The 14361-nt window shown below is 40.5% G+C and overlaps 1 protein-coding gene across 41 annotated transcripts in view; it reads right to left on the minus strand.

The window, feature by feature from the left end:
- Positions 1–14361, minus strand: part of LOC116440251 (collagen alpha-1(III) chain-like) — a 295630-nt gene that overhangs the window by 250910 nt on the left and 30359 nt on the right. For 38 of the 41 annotated variants that reach the window (XR_004238482.1, XR_004238502.1, XR_004238495.1 and 35 more), the window contains one exon: positions 6338–6485. The exons of the other annotated variants lie outside the window; for them this stretch is intronic. Coding sequence is in view for 1 of the 38 variants with exons in the window: in XM_032100816.1 (XP_031956707.1) it covers positions 6435–6485 (51 nt within the window). In the remaining 37 variants the exon portion in view is untranslated. The remainder of the gene's footprint in view (positions 1–6337; positions 6486–14361) is intronic. 41 annotated transcript variants of the gene reach the window in all.

Genomic DNA, 14361 nt, shown 5'->3' on the forward strand with positions numbered 1-14361 from the left:
GTGCTTTTCCATAGCTACTCAGGCTGCACAGCAAGGCCAGCAATATACACACATCCTTTTATGCTTAACAGTCAGGTCTTTCTTTACTTTTGGGGCTAAAACAAAACCTCCTGCAGCTACAGCTCCATTAGGGACTACAGCAGCTGGCAGTCCTGACTTTGTGCAGCAAAGAACAATAGATGTATAACACACAAAGGTCATTTCTGTGACGGAGTGGGACCTGCTCTAACAAGTTATGAATATGTAGCCAAAAATGGAGTTTGACAGGTATTTTCTGTTCTCTAGGCTGAAGGCCTGCACAATGCACTCTTCCCTTAAGTGGGTCTTGCAAAAGCTACTGAAACCCACTACAGCATCATACCAAGCCCCATATCAGTCGATGCTCCTCCTTGACCAGGACTGCATGACCCAAAGGCTTCCTTGCAAAGCATCCCAAGCAGGAGCACCTTATCCAAGTCCATACTGCACAGGTTCAGGCACTGAGAGAGGACAGGCCACTGGGGGGCCAACTATGCAGCCACCAACTGCATCCTCACTTAGATCTCACCCCGATTCTCTATATGTGCCATGTACAAGGCCAGAATGCTGCCTAGCCAACACTAATCCCAGTGTGCAAGTGGGACCAGAGGGTCTTTCCAACCTAGGCAGCCCTCAGCATCCCCTGCCCCTTTTCATCAGGGGTACAGCCTTCCAGTAAAAACATATTGCAAGAAAAGAGGGAGAAAAGCCACTCCACACCAGGACAGCTATCCACACTTATCGTTCAGAATCCATTCTTGCCAGTACTCCCCAAGGACAACACATGCAAGTCTTGGCCTCCACTAGGCTGGACTCCTTGAAGATCCCTGTTCCACAGGGGGTGCTCTCCTCCAAGTCTTTCTGGCACATGTGTGTTTTACCACCATCCCTGTCAACTCTGCTGCTACTGGTTATGTCACACTCCTCCCCATGGAGAGACACTGTGCCATGTTTTCCTGTGGGACTGGCTCTAACATGCACAACAGAGCTAGAAAAGCCTAGCCTGCCCTCGGTTCATATGCCTAGTACAATCCTTTATACCTAAGGCAGAGGATCTGGACAGACTTGTTGCTTTGAGAATAAAAACACGTTTCAGCACTTAAGTTGTTTCTTGTATCAGATGCTTAATGCAGAATCATCTGCATTTTATTTTTAAATATTGAGAGAAACATTTTATGAACTGTCACTATCGAGTCTGGCAGATAGTAAGTGTAGCTGGGCCATAGTTTCTAGAGTTTCATCACAGTTTGGTAGTAGTTAAGCATTTTCTAATGAAAGATAGAATTTGTAGACACTGACAACATACCAGAACTGCAGGGAGTAGAAAAACACAAAACCAGACAATTCTGAAAGATGTCAGTGACGATCATGAGAATTTGCAGTCCAGGCAATGCCTGCCCAAGTCTGGGTACAGCAAAAACAAGCACCCTGGGGTGCTGCTCTATTTCTTTTAGATCTGGACCCTGCTGACACTAAAAGAGAACTGGGGGAGGAAAGGACAGCTCGGTTATGGAGGCTGGAAGGAACAGGACAGCCCAGTCAGGACACACCCGGGGTGCTGGTCTGACTTTGTTTAGCTCTGCCTGCAGCCAAACTCCGGCTCACAGTAGTGATTATATAGCTCCTAGTGCACCAAAAGCATGGCTCCTCAAAAGCCATGAGGAGATGTAAGATCTGTTGGGCCAAACAGTGTCCAGAACAGCTGGCAGCTGGCAGCTCAGCCACAGACCAAACACACTTAGAAGAGGCACCAAATCTCCCCTGATCTGCTGGCAGAGCAGCAGCTCTGTGCTGGTGAGCTTGAGCCCTTCAGGAAGATAACCTTCCACCACTCCTGTGGTGTTGGCACTAGCTAACTGGGCAGACAGGACAGATGACCCCAGAACAAAGTAAAAAGCAGCTGCAAGTGCCAAGCAAGACAGGACATCACTTCAGCTCCATCAGAGTGTGCCAGACAGGTGAGGATACAGTCCCTGAAGCAGCAATCTCAAACCTCTGGTGTAGCAGATAGCTGAGGTAGCTGTCCCCACATCTTTAGCTAATTTTCATATGCAAATAGGGTCTCATCTTGCATGTTTGATAAACAACCTTTACTACTGCTACTGATGTCTTCTTCAGCACAGATAGACTGTGCACTTGCCACAATCAACTGATACAAACCTAGTCTTTCTCAGTCTGCAGCATTCCAGTTTTTGGAGGAGGAAAAGACTAAATTTGAAGCTTAATTATTTAAAATAAATTACTTACCTCACTTAAGAGTTAGAGATGTGATTTAACAAGTTAAGGACTGACATTTAAAAGTTTAGTGGTGAGTCAGACTGTGCCAAAAGGGTGCAATTGAGAACAGAGTGAAAAGTGAATGTAAACTCTCTGGAGCTTTAATCTTGATTGCAATATTACTGACAAAACTCAGCCCAGAACTGACCCAGATTCATCTTGCCTAGCTTTTTAAACATAGATGTGACACCCCATTTAGAAACTGTTGTCCTACACACCATCTGTAGTTTATGGAGAGAAATCAAGACCTCTGGGGGAAATCAGCCTGATCTGAATCCCAGATCTCAACAGCCTGTTAGCAATATTCCCTTCCCGTTTAAAAGAAGTCTCCTGATTGCATCACCCCTTGCATCTGTGAGCTGTAGGAGTCAGGCTGTTCATAAAAATCTGCTTTAGACACCACAACATCTAGAACTTACCCTCTCTACTCAACTTTCCTAGCTTGCTGTGTTGCCTGCTCTGTCACTCTCCTACAATGACCACAGAGGATTCCTGTGGTTTAGGGGCATGGCCCAGCAGGTGCTATTCTGCACACACAACAGGTTAAAGCATGGAGTTTACACAGCCATCTGGAACACATCTCCAGTTCATTTTGAGCACCCATAGGCACAGGACTCCAGATGAAGCCTCATGAGCCTTTTTTAACAGCTGCCAGTTTGTGGTGGCCCCCATGGCCACCAGGGACACTGCTCTGCTGTCCAACTGGACCCACACTCCTCTTCCGAAAAGCTGCCCCAGCCTGTACTGGTATTTGGGGTTATCCTGCCTCAGCTGTTGGTCATTTTGGCCAGACTGCCAGGATGCTTCTCAATAGTAGCCCTGTCCTCCAGCCTATCAGCCTGGTGTCATTCAGGGAGGGCTCTGCTTCCATTTACCATCTTTCCAGGCATTTCAAAAGGTAAAAACATCCCACCTTTGTTTCCTTTTGCCTCTTTCTGAATCCTCCCATACAAGGGGCATCACTACAAAGTGGAGTAAGAAACTATGTGTGACAGATTGCATTAACAAAGCTCAGAAAAAGGAACAGAATGGGAAAACTTTCACTATTCTTATGTTTTAAGCGCACACAAACAATGCAAGATTCCTATTTGCCCTAAAGGTACATAAATTTTTACTGGCTTTATTTGCTGGAAACAAAGCGTAATGTTCAGTATCACAGCACAATGATAGGGGTCTGTAAGTTGTGCAGTCACTGGCTGGATCAATAAAATAAAAATGCAGTTTCAAATCGACCAAACATAAAATAACATCTCTGAAGGCAAAGAACCAGAACAGTCTACAAGGTTGATGGACTGTTGAAGAAAAAGATTCAAGAGTTCTTTCAGTAAAGTTCTTCAATTTGTCAAGGTGTAATAAACTGGTATTTAAAAATATACACTGTACTATGCTTAGTGTGAAAATCAAGAGAGACCATACCACCAATATAACTAACTAACTAACTAACTAACTAAATAGATTCTACTATCAAAACACTGTATTCATTTTGCATTTTCTTGAATAGGAAAAGAAATATCTTTTCCTTTAGTGAACTCGAGGTGAAGAGGGATTAAAGTGATAACATTCAAAAGAAATGCATTTGTTTATATCATCTAAAATAGGTGGGAAATAATGACACAGAAGAAAATATCAAGATGACAATGTAAGCTATGGAAGATTTTAAGATGCCCTTTCATGCTGAAAAGCAATGCTGTAATAGCACTTTCCAATTCCATGTATCTCTGTTTTCCCTAATTTTTCCCCAAGATTCTCCATATTTATAAGTGGTTACTGTTTCAAACTTGTGATCAGACTTTCAACACTTTTTTTTTTTTTTTTGCAGTGGGGATACTGCCCAGTTTCAGAATTCCTACAGGAAATTAAGGTTCTGCAATCACAGTTTGCATTTAGAGATAAGAAAACATTGAGTTGTCCCCATCCTATAAACCAGCTCCCCAGTTAGGGAAGACAGACCCTAAGAAGATCTTTTTGTTTCTGTTTTTTTCTGGAGAAAAGACAACAGGCTAGTCTTTAAAGCACACCCACATTAGATATGGAAAATCTAATTCCAGGTGTTTCATTGGTATTGACCACACCAGGGATTCAAACACAGGTGTCACAGGGCAGTGTCCTAAGTGGAATCACACAGTGCTATTAGGAGCACTTTGCAAATGGTCCATGAGCTGAGAACAGCAGGAGCATATCCACATATTGCACTGATGCTTCAGGAGTTCATGGGGTGAGAAGCACAGCAGGGCTGGGAACAGGACACTGGGAACAGGCTCCAGATTTTAAGGATAGAACTCCATAGGAAGAGATTGCTTTCCTTAGAGTAAAGAGAAGAAAGTCACAAGAACACTGGCTGGAAGACACCCCCAGTGGTCACCCAGAGCAACCTCCTGCCCAAAGCCAGTACCCGCTCGGTTCTGCCATGGCTTGGTCTTGCTCAGTCTTGAATACTCTGACAGGCAATGAGGGCATCACCCACCCATAGATAAGGCTTCTCCTCGCATTTAATCTGAGCCCTGCAAGCTTCAGTGCAGCCATTTGTCCCTTACCATATGTTTTGACTCCACCAAGAAGACTTGGGCTCTGTCATCTCTATCCCTGTTCTTTAAATAGCTATACACTGCTCTATACCATCCCCACCCTTCGACTTCTTCACTGATTCGCTCAATCTCACACTGTAGTGCTTGTTGACCCACCGGACCCTCTTCTGTAGGTAAAGAGATGCTACTGCTCCTCTGAGGGATATCCAAACAAATCAGGAAACACTGCATTAGGTCACTTCAAGGTTATTCTCCTTTTCTTTCCCTTCCCTGAACTTTTTTTGCAAAACAAGCATATTACCACAAATAGTTGCAATGATACAAATTAACCTTATCTGATAAAAATTAACATGACCCAAAAGCTGTTCCATTGATCCATGACAAAATATGGGGTTATCTTCTTTACTTGAGGTGCCTAACAAAGACAAATAAAGAAACAAAGAAAGATTTACGCCTAGGCTATTATTTTATTCCTAGCTGAAAATTGAAAAAAAGCACCTGAAAAGAGCAATTAATCTTCCTTAGCTGAGCTGACTTATCATAAGAGGCATCGCCTTCTGGAGTTGTCTGTTCACTTCATTGCCTGCAAATGGAGGGTGATAGACTTAGGCTCAGACATCGAACTTAGTGTAGATGACTCCCATGTTACTAGCAGTGTTCGCTAATAATATGCAAGCTAAACAGACAAGCTAACTTCCTCTCCTAAATTCAATCTGGTTTGATAAAGCAAGAAGGAGTAAAAATGTGGTTATGTTTTGATAGAACAAGAAGCAGTTACAAATCTAAATGCAAGGATGGCATTAATGGTGCAATTTGCATCACTCTCCAAAGCTAATGTGCAGCCATTACACTTTCTTTTAGTATAGTGTAAAATGTACATTGTATATTTAACTCAAGAGTTTGGAGACTCTGGGAAGCTTCACTGCTTTCTTACTACAGTGGACACCTTAACTCTGTTCCCTTACTTCATTCATCTCCTCTATGAAATTCCTATACATTATTAAAAAAGGAACACATGACATCTCCTAATGTTATTCTCAATTGCACATTGTTATTTTATATGATTTATATTACATTTCTACACACTCATGATGTGTAGAAATGTAAGCCCTTCTCTACTAAAAAACCACTCCAAAGCCTAAGCTCTAGCATTATTCATACCCCTGCAACATCATGGCAGATTTAATTTATCAGCACCAAAGTGTTTTTCAAAGCTGACAGCAAGGAGTAAGAGCATTGTGAGGGGTCATCACATATCACAAATGTTTTGGCTGGGAGAGGTAGATCAAAAGGCATTTTGGCAAGGAAAAAGAGGACCCCTAGGAACAGAAATGTAAGAAAAGTACCTAAGTTAGGAATTTATCCACCTCCTCGCTCTGGAGTAGAAGCAGTGAGGAACTGAACTGAAACCCTGGCTTGCCCTCAAGCAGCCAGGAGGTGTGATGGACTGGACTAGACCAAGAAAACTGAGAACACACGGAACAAGGGGGCCGGAAAGGGAAGATGAAGAGTGGTACCTTCACTCCAGTGCAGAAGCAGCCCTTCCTCAAGACACGATGCAGTGTCATCTGAAAGCCTTTATGTGCAAGGTCTGATTTCTACACAAGGTGTCTTTCAAAGCTCTTCAATCGTGTAGATCACTGTTCCATGACTGATATTGCCATTCTGTCAAAGAGAAATAGTTGGGACCAGTGAAAAAACTTAAATCTTAACTACTACAGGTTTTTTCTTCTATAAAATGCTTATTTTATACCCATTTATATACAGGAACACCTATGAAACAAAGTAGACAGTACAGAATTGCAATTCTATGCTTTTTAACAGAAACACTGTAGTTCTGCCTAAGCCAAAATTATTCAAAGGCAAAACATATTTAACTGATGAGATGAGAAATTCAGTGTGGCAAAGATCTTATTTAGCCTCGATAAAGTCTGAGCAAGAAAGAGAATGAGAGACAAATTCACAGTAGCACTGGCACTGAGGATACAGAGACTAGCTTGGTGGGGGGAGGGCCAGGGTGAGATGGACATTTAACACCATAGTTTTGGCAAAGACTCATACCCTATAATTTTAGCTATCAACAGAGCATCCTCCAGAGAGTGGTGTAAAGCCTAAATTCTGACTCCTTCCAGTCCCTTCCAGAGAAGCAAAGACAAACTCGATTACTAACAGAGGGATCTGTAATTGTTGACTGGAGTTAAAAAGAAGTATTAATTTTCTTCTGTCAAATTTAAATAGATTTATATTTGGCTTATCAAAGGTATTCTGGTACATAATGGTGCAAAAAAAATATCCAGCAGAGAATTGGTAGCAAAAGCAAAATACTTCAAAATTAAGCCCTGTGCCATACCTTGGAGTCACAGCCTTCAGCTACAGCAGTTTCTGCTTCTCCAGCTCCCTTATCTACCTTTCTATAACGAGTCCAGCTCACAGAAGGTGAGTTCTCTGAGCACATTTTCAGATCAAGAACCTTATTAAAGGAACATAATGTGAGGAAGATAGGACCAAGTGATTGACAGTAATTGTATTGGAAATGGGAAAGGCTGCATAGCCTTTTTGAAATGCAGATTTTCCAGGAGTGTGAGAGGTTGAGATCCAATGCTGCACTGGGTCCATTAAACAGCTTTTTAGTCCAGAAGGGCCTTCAGAGTCTCACTTCACAGGCCACAACATTTCACTGTTTAATTCCTTCATTAAAGCAGTAAGAGTTCATTGTGCTGTATCATATCTAGATTAAAAGGATTTTCAATGAAAAGAATAATCTATAAAACTCCTAGATAAAGTTATTCTAACAGTTATTTAGCCTTGCTGTGAAAAGTCCTCTTTTTTGTCGCCTGAAATAATCTGGTTTTAGAGATTGAGTAGCATCATGCTTTCATTCACTGGATTAAATTGTCATCCTGTATCAAAAAATGTCACTGTGTAGCAACTCTTAAACCACGATAAAATAGCGTACCAACCTCCTCTTTGTCAAAATAAAAAGATTGTGCTTTTTCACTTCTCCTCACAGGCAGCATGCCCAGACCTCTGACTGTGCTGGAAGATTTCAGAGGCATTTGAAACATCAGCACCACAACTGGACTCAGACCCCAGCAGCAGCTTCACCAGGATAGAAGTCACATCATACCTTAACTCCTACAGGATATCTTTCACCAGATATATTCAGGTATCCCTGGTTTCCTTAGTGCCACACTGTACACGGGGTGGTTCCAGAGTTCCCTGACAGCACAATGGCTTTGTACCACCAGTCAGAGGTGACAGCTGTAGAAAACAAGAGCCTGAAACAGCTGAGTGAATGCTGTCTTATGAAAGACTATGTTGTGGTGATGCCTAAAGACTTTTAGCTTTTTTCATGTATTTGTGGCCTTGTAGATTTTTAACATATAGTTGTATAGTTTCTAGTACTTTTCCTGCCCTTTCTCACATTTTAGAATAATGAGCTAACCCTTTCTAACACATTCTTGAAATTCTGTTTAGTCTTATTCTCAAGAAGAGAATTTCTGACAAGGACATCTTGTTTTTCACCAGAATTTGAGAGACATAACAAGATATAGGGCAAAGAACCTCCTGGACCAACTCCAAGGGGCAGACACAAGGGTGGGTTACTGGGGCAACTGATCTCTTATTGGATGTACCTGCAAGATATACTAATTAATTAACCTTTTAATAATTGTGGAAATCCTGTATCACATGTGTGCAAAGCCATATTTGTGCACCTGAAAGCTTTCATTAAAGAACTGCTTTTTATCTTACCCCTCTTGTTTGGAAAGTTTTTGTCTTTTGAGTCTAGGCAGCAGTGGAATCAGAAATACCTGAGCTGGCTTTTAAAAACTTCACTGTGACAGCACGGAGCTCCACACAGCTAAATTTATCTTGTTTCTTGGCAGTCTACAGCATAGACATACTGGGTAAGATTCATCTGGCCAAGTGTAGACATACACATCTGAGCCAGACACCCTTGGCTCCTATATGGACATCTTCTCTGAGAGTAGGTGTTTGAAATAGATTACATGAGTCACCCCTCAAAAGAGCCTACTTTTCTCCATGGATCATACAGGGAACCTAGAATAGCTCAGAGGTAGGCACCTCCAGGATATAGTAAAGTTTGCCAAATTGAATCCCACCCACTCCAAGGAGAGAGGAGAGACTCTTGAAAAAACCCATCAGAAAATTTCAGAAGTCCTGTTTTTGCCTTTTTCTTCTTCCCCTTTCCATCAGGCTAGGTATGAAAACACTGAGCATTTGAGGCAAAATAGAAAAGAGTTTTGTCAAACTTCTTCATTCAAAATGAACTTTTCCAAGTACTGCTTCACTTCAAACGTGCATGTATTAAGAATTTCAGATTAATTTGCTTTATTTAAAGAATCTCTGGTGGAAAGTTACACTTTTCCATATAACTTTCTACCTTGTTTAAAACTATCAGCCTTCTGTCATTACAATATTTTGGTAATTTCTTCCATTTTTCTGTATGATTTCAGATAAGTCTGGAAAAAGGTGAGTGAACACTTCAGTGTTTGCATTACGACACTAATGTGTATCAGGGTACTGCACCAATTGCAGCTTGGTTATTTTGGAGACTTTTCTGTTTCTCATTTGATTTTGGCAAGCAAAAATAGTTATGTGCAATGTGTTGCTTAGGAACTACATACTAGATACTGCATGAACTCAATAATTATTACTGCAGTTGACCTTCATTTCTTTGTAGACATTAATAATTAGAGTACATATTTTCATTAGGATTAGGAAAAAAAAAACCAACAACTTAAAACACACAAATCCAGATAACACAGTATTTCTTTCTGCTTACAACTTTCCAGTCTCATACTGATCAAATGGGAACAGTGTGTAAGTGGGGCTCACAACCTGAGATTCCAAGAGGTCCATGCACCTTCTTCATTTCTTTGATTTATATTGTGAGAACAAAGTGATAGGGCAGGTTGAGCTCATGGTGCTGGAGATAAGGTGTTTCAAGACTTAGTTCAAGAGATTTCAAATGAAGTCCTCTGCTACAAGTTGCTTCAGTAAAAACAGAATAAATTATTTTTAGCTGAAAAAAATCCGTTTTAATTTTTTCTTCCTTTAGATAGAAAAAATTAGTATTTTATATTAAAAATGGTTATTTTAACCCCTCTTCTGTGCTGTTCTCCTGGGATGCAATAGTTTAAGAGAATCAGGAAGATGTGGCCACAGAAATGCCATTTATTTGCCAGTACCAATTACTCCATGTGCTACTGATCTTAAAAGTTGTGCTAGGTAAATGAGCTGGAAGAGACTCACAAATACAATGTTCCTGTTGTCCTCTCTTTGGTTACTCTGATACATTAATCTTCCACGTGCACAGTTTTCTCTTACTGGCCTATCGAGCATGTACATTTGAAAGAAGTAATACTTCTTCCTGTACTACAGCATTATTTCTCTTCTTCCCTGTTTGAAGAAAACAACCAAAGATGTTCTCATTTTAAATGGTGACTGAAAATACAAGAAATTCTCAAAATTGCTCTAAAGCAAGTTAAATTAAAGTTTTGCCTTTGAACTGGGATGGAACATTATAGGTTAAATTTTCATTTACTTTGGGGTATATTTAATCTGAAATTTTGGGTGTTCTTTTGGTCTTTCTCAGCAGCTTTTTTAAGTTTCAGCAATGAAAAAGGTTAGCAGGCAAAAGCTGAAAAGTGGGGTATTTCTGAGTACACTAAATGAAATGCACCTTTTACATCATACCATAAAATTAATTATGCCAGAGAGAAAGCAAACTTGTGTTAGACAAGCTCTCAAAGACTTTTCCGTGAAAAGAATTCAGACCAACAATCAACACAGACATATAAAACTGCATTGTTACAAAGGTTTTCTCCTCAGAACTTATAATTAATGTAAATTTTAATTCCACACTGCAAGATAATGCTGAATGCCCAAAAGATAAATTATGGCAAGGTAGATTTCAAATAGAAGAAACTATGAAGTATTTAAGAAACTAGATTACATAAACAGTGCTACATTATAAGCATCCAGCTTGTGTGGTAGAGTCCATTTTTATTTAATAACAACATAATGCAGGATCATTTACAGATAAAAGAGCAAGAATCCCATTTTTAGACACAAACCAATTAGTTCTTTGAATGAGACATGGATCGTCATGTATTTACATTAATTAAAAATGACGTGAAATCTTATCTAAAGACACTATTGTATCACTATGAAGCATCACTTATACCTTTTACTTGTCAAGTTGTCAAACTTTTTATGAGTAATATCTGAGTTTCCTCAGTCATTCTGTGATTGGTATACAAGCACAGAGCAGTATTTAACTTTTTGACCATGTAACTGCACTTGTTGGCTGACTTGATTGTTTCTGTTGTGGATAGGACAAATTACATTGCACTGGGCTTTGTTGTGGTACAAGGATTGTGTCATCCCTTTTCATTATTTAACTTTTTTTTTTTTTTCAATAGACTCACACTGTAGCTACATCAATTATAATGAAAATTACTAATTATAGTAGTAATACTCATTATGTTGTGCATATATTAACAGCACAAGCAGCACTTGATTCCTGGTGTACAGCACACCAGAAATTCAGCTTGATTTTTGTGGCTCTTACTGCATCCCAAAACTGCTCTTGCCCCCAGACAGACAAGGTCCTTGTGTTACTGCACAGGTTTGTTTCAGAATTGGCACTAACTTGTACATTCATTTTACAAACTTTGAAACATAAGCATTTTCTCTTCACCTCCAGATTTTCTCACCCCTTGACACCGGTCAACTCTTCAAAGCACCGCCTGACAAGGAGACAGAACAGCCTGCACAGAGGCATCCTGCTGGGAAACAGCAGCACCCCCTGACATACATCTGCCACAAGTTTCTTCTAGCCCATCATTAAGACCAGTGGTCATAGACCAAGATTTTTTTTGAAGTCTAATTTGATTTCACACAACAATATTCCAGCTATTGTATTCATTCAACAGGCCTAGTGCCATGATTTAGGAGTGTGCTTTTACAATGTACACAGAAAACATCTTCCCAGGGTGTGAATTCTTTTGTGGTTCAACATACAGAAGCCAAAAAAAAAGTTCCTGGATTTTATGTTTCCACCTTGGAAAAATTTAGTGTTTCTATCCTTCAAAAAAACCGAACAGTTGAATATTTGTATCTTCTGCAAAGATTTTCCCCACAAGATCACGTTTGAGAGCTTGTTCTGGGGATGCTCAATAGTCTACAGCCCTGTGTACTGTCACACATGCTCTGTCTCTCACCAGGCATGGTTCTGCAGCTCAGAGTCCAGAGAGAGGGGCAGGGAGGCAACTGCAGAATAGGAGTTGCTGCAAACACTGAAAGAAAGACAACCCAGTAGGACAAGGCATCAAGATGAGCAGAGGAGAGCCCATGTCATGGTCTCCTCTACTCCTCAAACATGTTTATTTGTAAAATAAACCAAACTGCCAACAGCTTTCTGTGTAAGAATAAAAATAAACAAAAAAACAACCCTAAACCAAACAAACAATCAAAATAAAAAACAAACAGCAAAATGTATGTGTATAGTCCTGAATACTCAGTAGCAGCTTTAAATTGACTGAATAAACCCCCTAAACAATAAATCAATGACCATAACATGAGCACACATCTGCCTCTCATGTGCTACCTGGCATATATAAATATATTTCCAAAAAAAATTTCACAAGGATTCACTTCTGTCTCAACAGTGACAAGGTGAAGGAAGGGATGATGCTGAGGGGCAGGGAGGCAACTGCAGAATAGGAGTTGCTGCAAACATTGAAAGAAAGACAACCCAGTAGGACAAGGCATCAAGATGAGCAGAGGAGAGCCCATGTCATGGTCTCTTCTACTCCTCAAACATGTTTATTTGTAAAATAAACCAAACTGCCAACAGCTTTCTGTGTAAGAATAAAAATAAACAAAAAAACAACCCTAAACCAAACAAACAATCAAAATAAAAAACAAACAGCAAAATGTATGTGTATAGTCCTGAATACTCAGTAGCAGCTTTAAATTGACTGAATAAACCCCCTAAACAATAAATCAATGACCATAACATGAGCACACATCTGCCTCTCATGTGCTACCTGGCATATATAAATATATTTCCAAAAAAAATTTCACAAGGATTCACTTCTGTCTCAACAGTGACAAGGTAAAGGAAGGGATGATGCTGAGGGGCAAGAAGTTAAGGCTGACAGTCTGGAGCAGTACTGTTATTTACTTGGCTCTCAAGCACACCCAAAGCACACAGCTTTGGTACCTACCAGGTAAAGAGAGCTTTTCAGGGTGCTTACTGCTGCAGGGCTGTCCAAGACCTTCACTAAGCTGCAGCATTTGGCATAACTGTTGCAGCAATCCTGCACAATGCCTGTGTGTTTCTCAAAGCCCTTTTCCAAGTCTCTGCATGATTTAACTGAGAGCCAATATTCTATTTCCACCATATTTTAAGTTAACAGCACAAAATTCTGGACATATCTTATTACTCTGCTCGTCTTTTCCCCCAGGGCCTTTCGGCCGCCTCTGACAGCTTTCTGATTGCAGCCTCTCCTTGCCCAGCAATGCTTCAAGTTTCATCATCCAAATTACTGTACTTTAAGTCCCCTGCAGTAACTGTGTTTATTTCCAATATCCCAACAGGAAGACCCCCATCAAGATGAGTCATTCTTATTTCCAAGGGTGTTGTGCTGAGGCCACTCAGAGGAAGATGCCACAGCAGCTGCTTTGTATTAGCCTAGTGGGGGGAAAAAAGCACAAGACCCTGCTTTCAGCTAAATTTCTTTCCAGCAATACAGACATTTTTTCTAGAAATGATGAAAATTACAAACACTTACTCTAACAAAAACCCTGTTGGAAGCACCAGAGTCCTGAAAACCTCTGGACTTGTGCCATGATGTGCGGAAATGGGAAGCGGCTATTTTAAACTTGCTGCTGTCTGGACAGAAAGCGATGCTTTGCTGTGAACTGCTGGGCCTCTGAGCTGTTCATTCATGCGTTGTTTTTTGGCAGCCTTCACCATTTCCACAGAATCACTGGCAGCAGCCTCACTAGAGAGCAGGTAATTCTGACCCTGCAAGTTATCTACCACTATTAATCACAAACAGGTTTTTAGCTGCCTCCTAGCAGTGATTATTCAGAGCTGTTTTAGGATGGTCTAACACTGCCATGAAATCTCACACATACAGATTCTCTGAGGATTCAGAATAATCCTTGCTTTCCACTCAAAGGAGCACAAGGCAAACTTTTCAGCATGTTACTGATGTAGCACAGATAGAGCCAGCTCATGCAGACCTTCAAACAATGGAGCTAGAATTGGGTCAAGATGTAGCAGAAGTCTGAAAAGTTTAGGTTCTAAATCAAAGATGGATTTCCAGCCCTAATTCTGTTATCTTTGAAAAGAATCCTTGCATATTATACACAGGCAGCACAGACTAGTCACTGGACTATAGTATCATTTACTCTTGGGCTCCAGAGAGGTAGTTAAAAATATACAAATGCCCATGTGTATCAGCATAAGAACCCCACATCACCAAAACTTCAAATATCAATG

The sequence above is a fragment of the Corvus moneduloides genome, chromosome 2 (assembly GCF_009650955.1).
Source record: "Corvus moneduloides isolate bCorMon1 chromosome 2, bCorMon1.pri, whole genome shotgun sequence".
Lineage (NCBI taxonomy): Eukaryota > Metazoa > Chordata > Aves > Passeriformes > Corvidae > Corvus > Corvus moneduloides.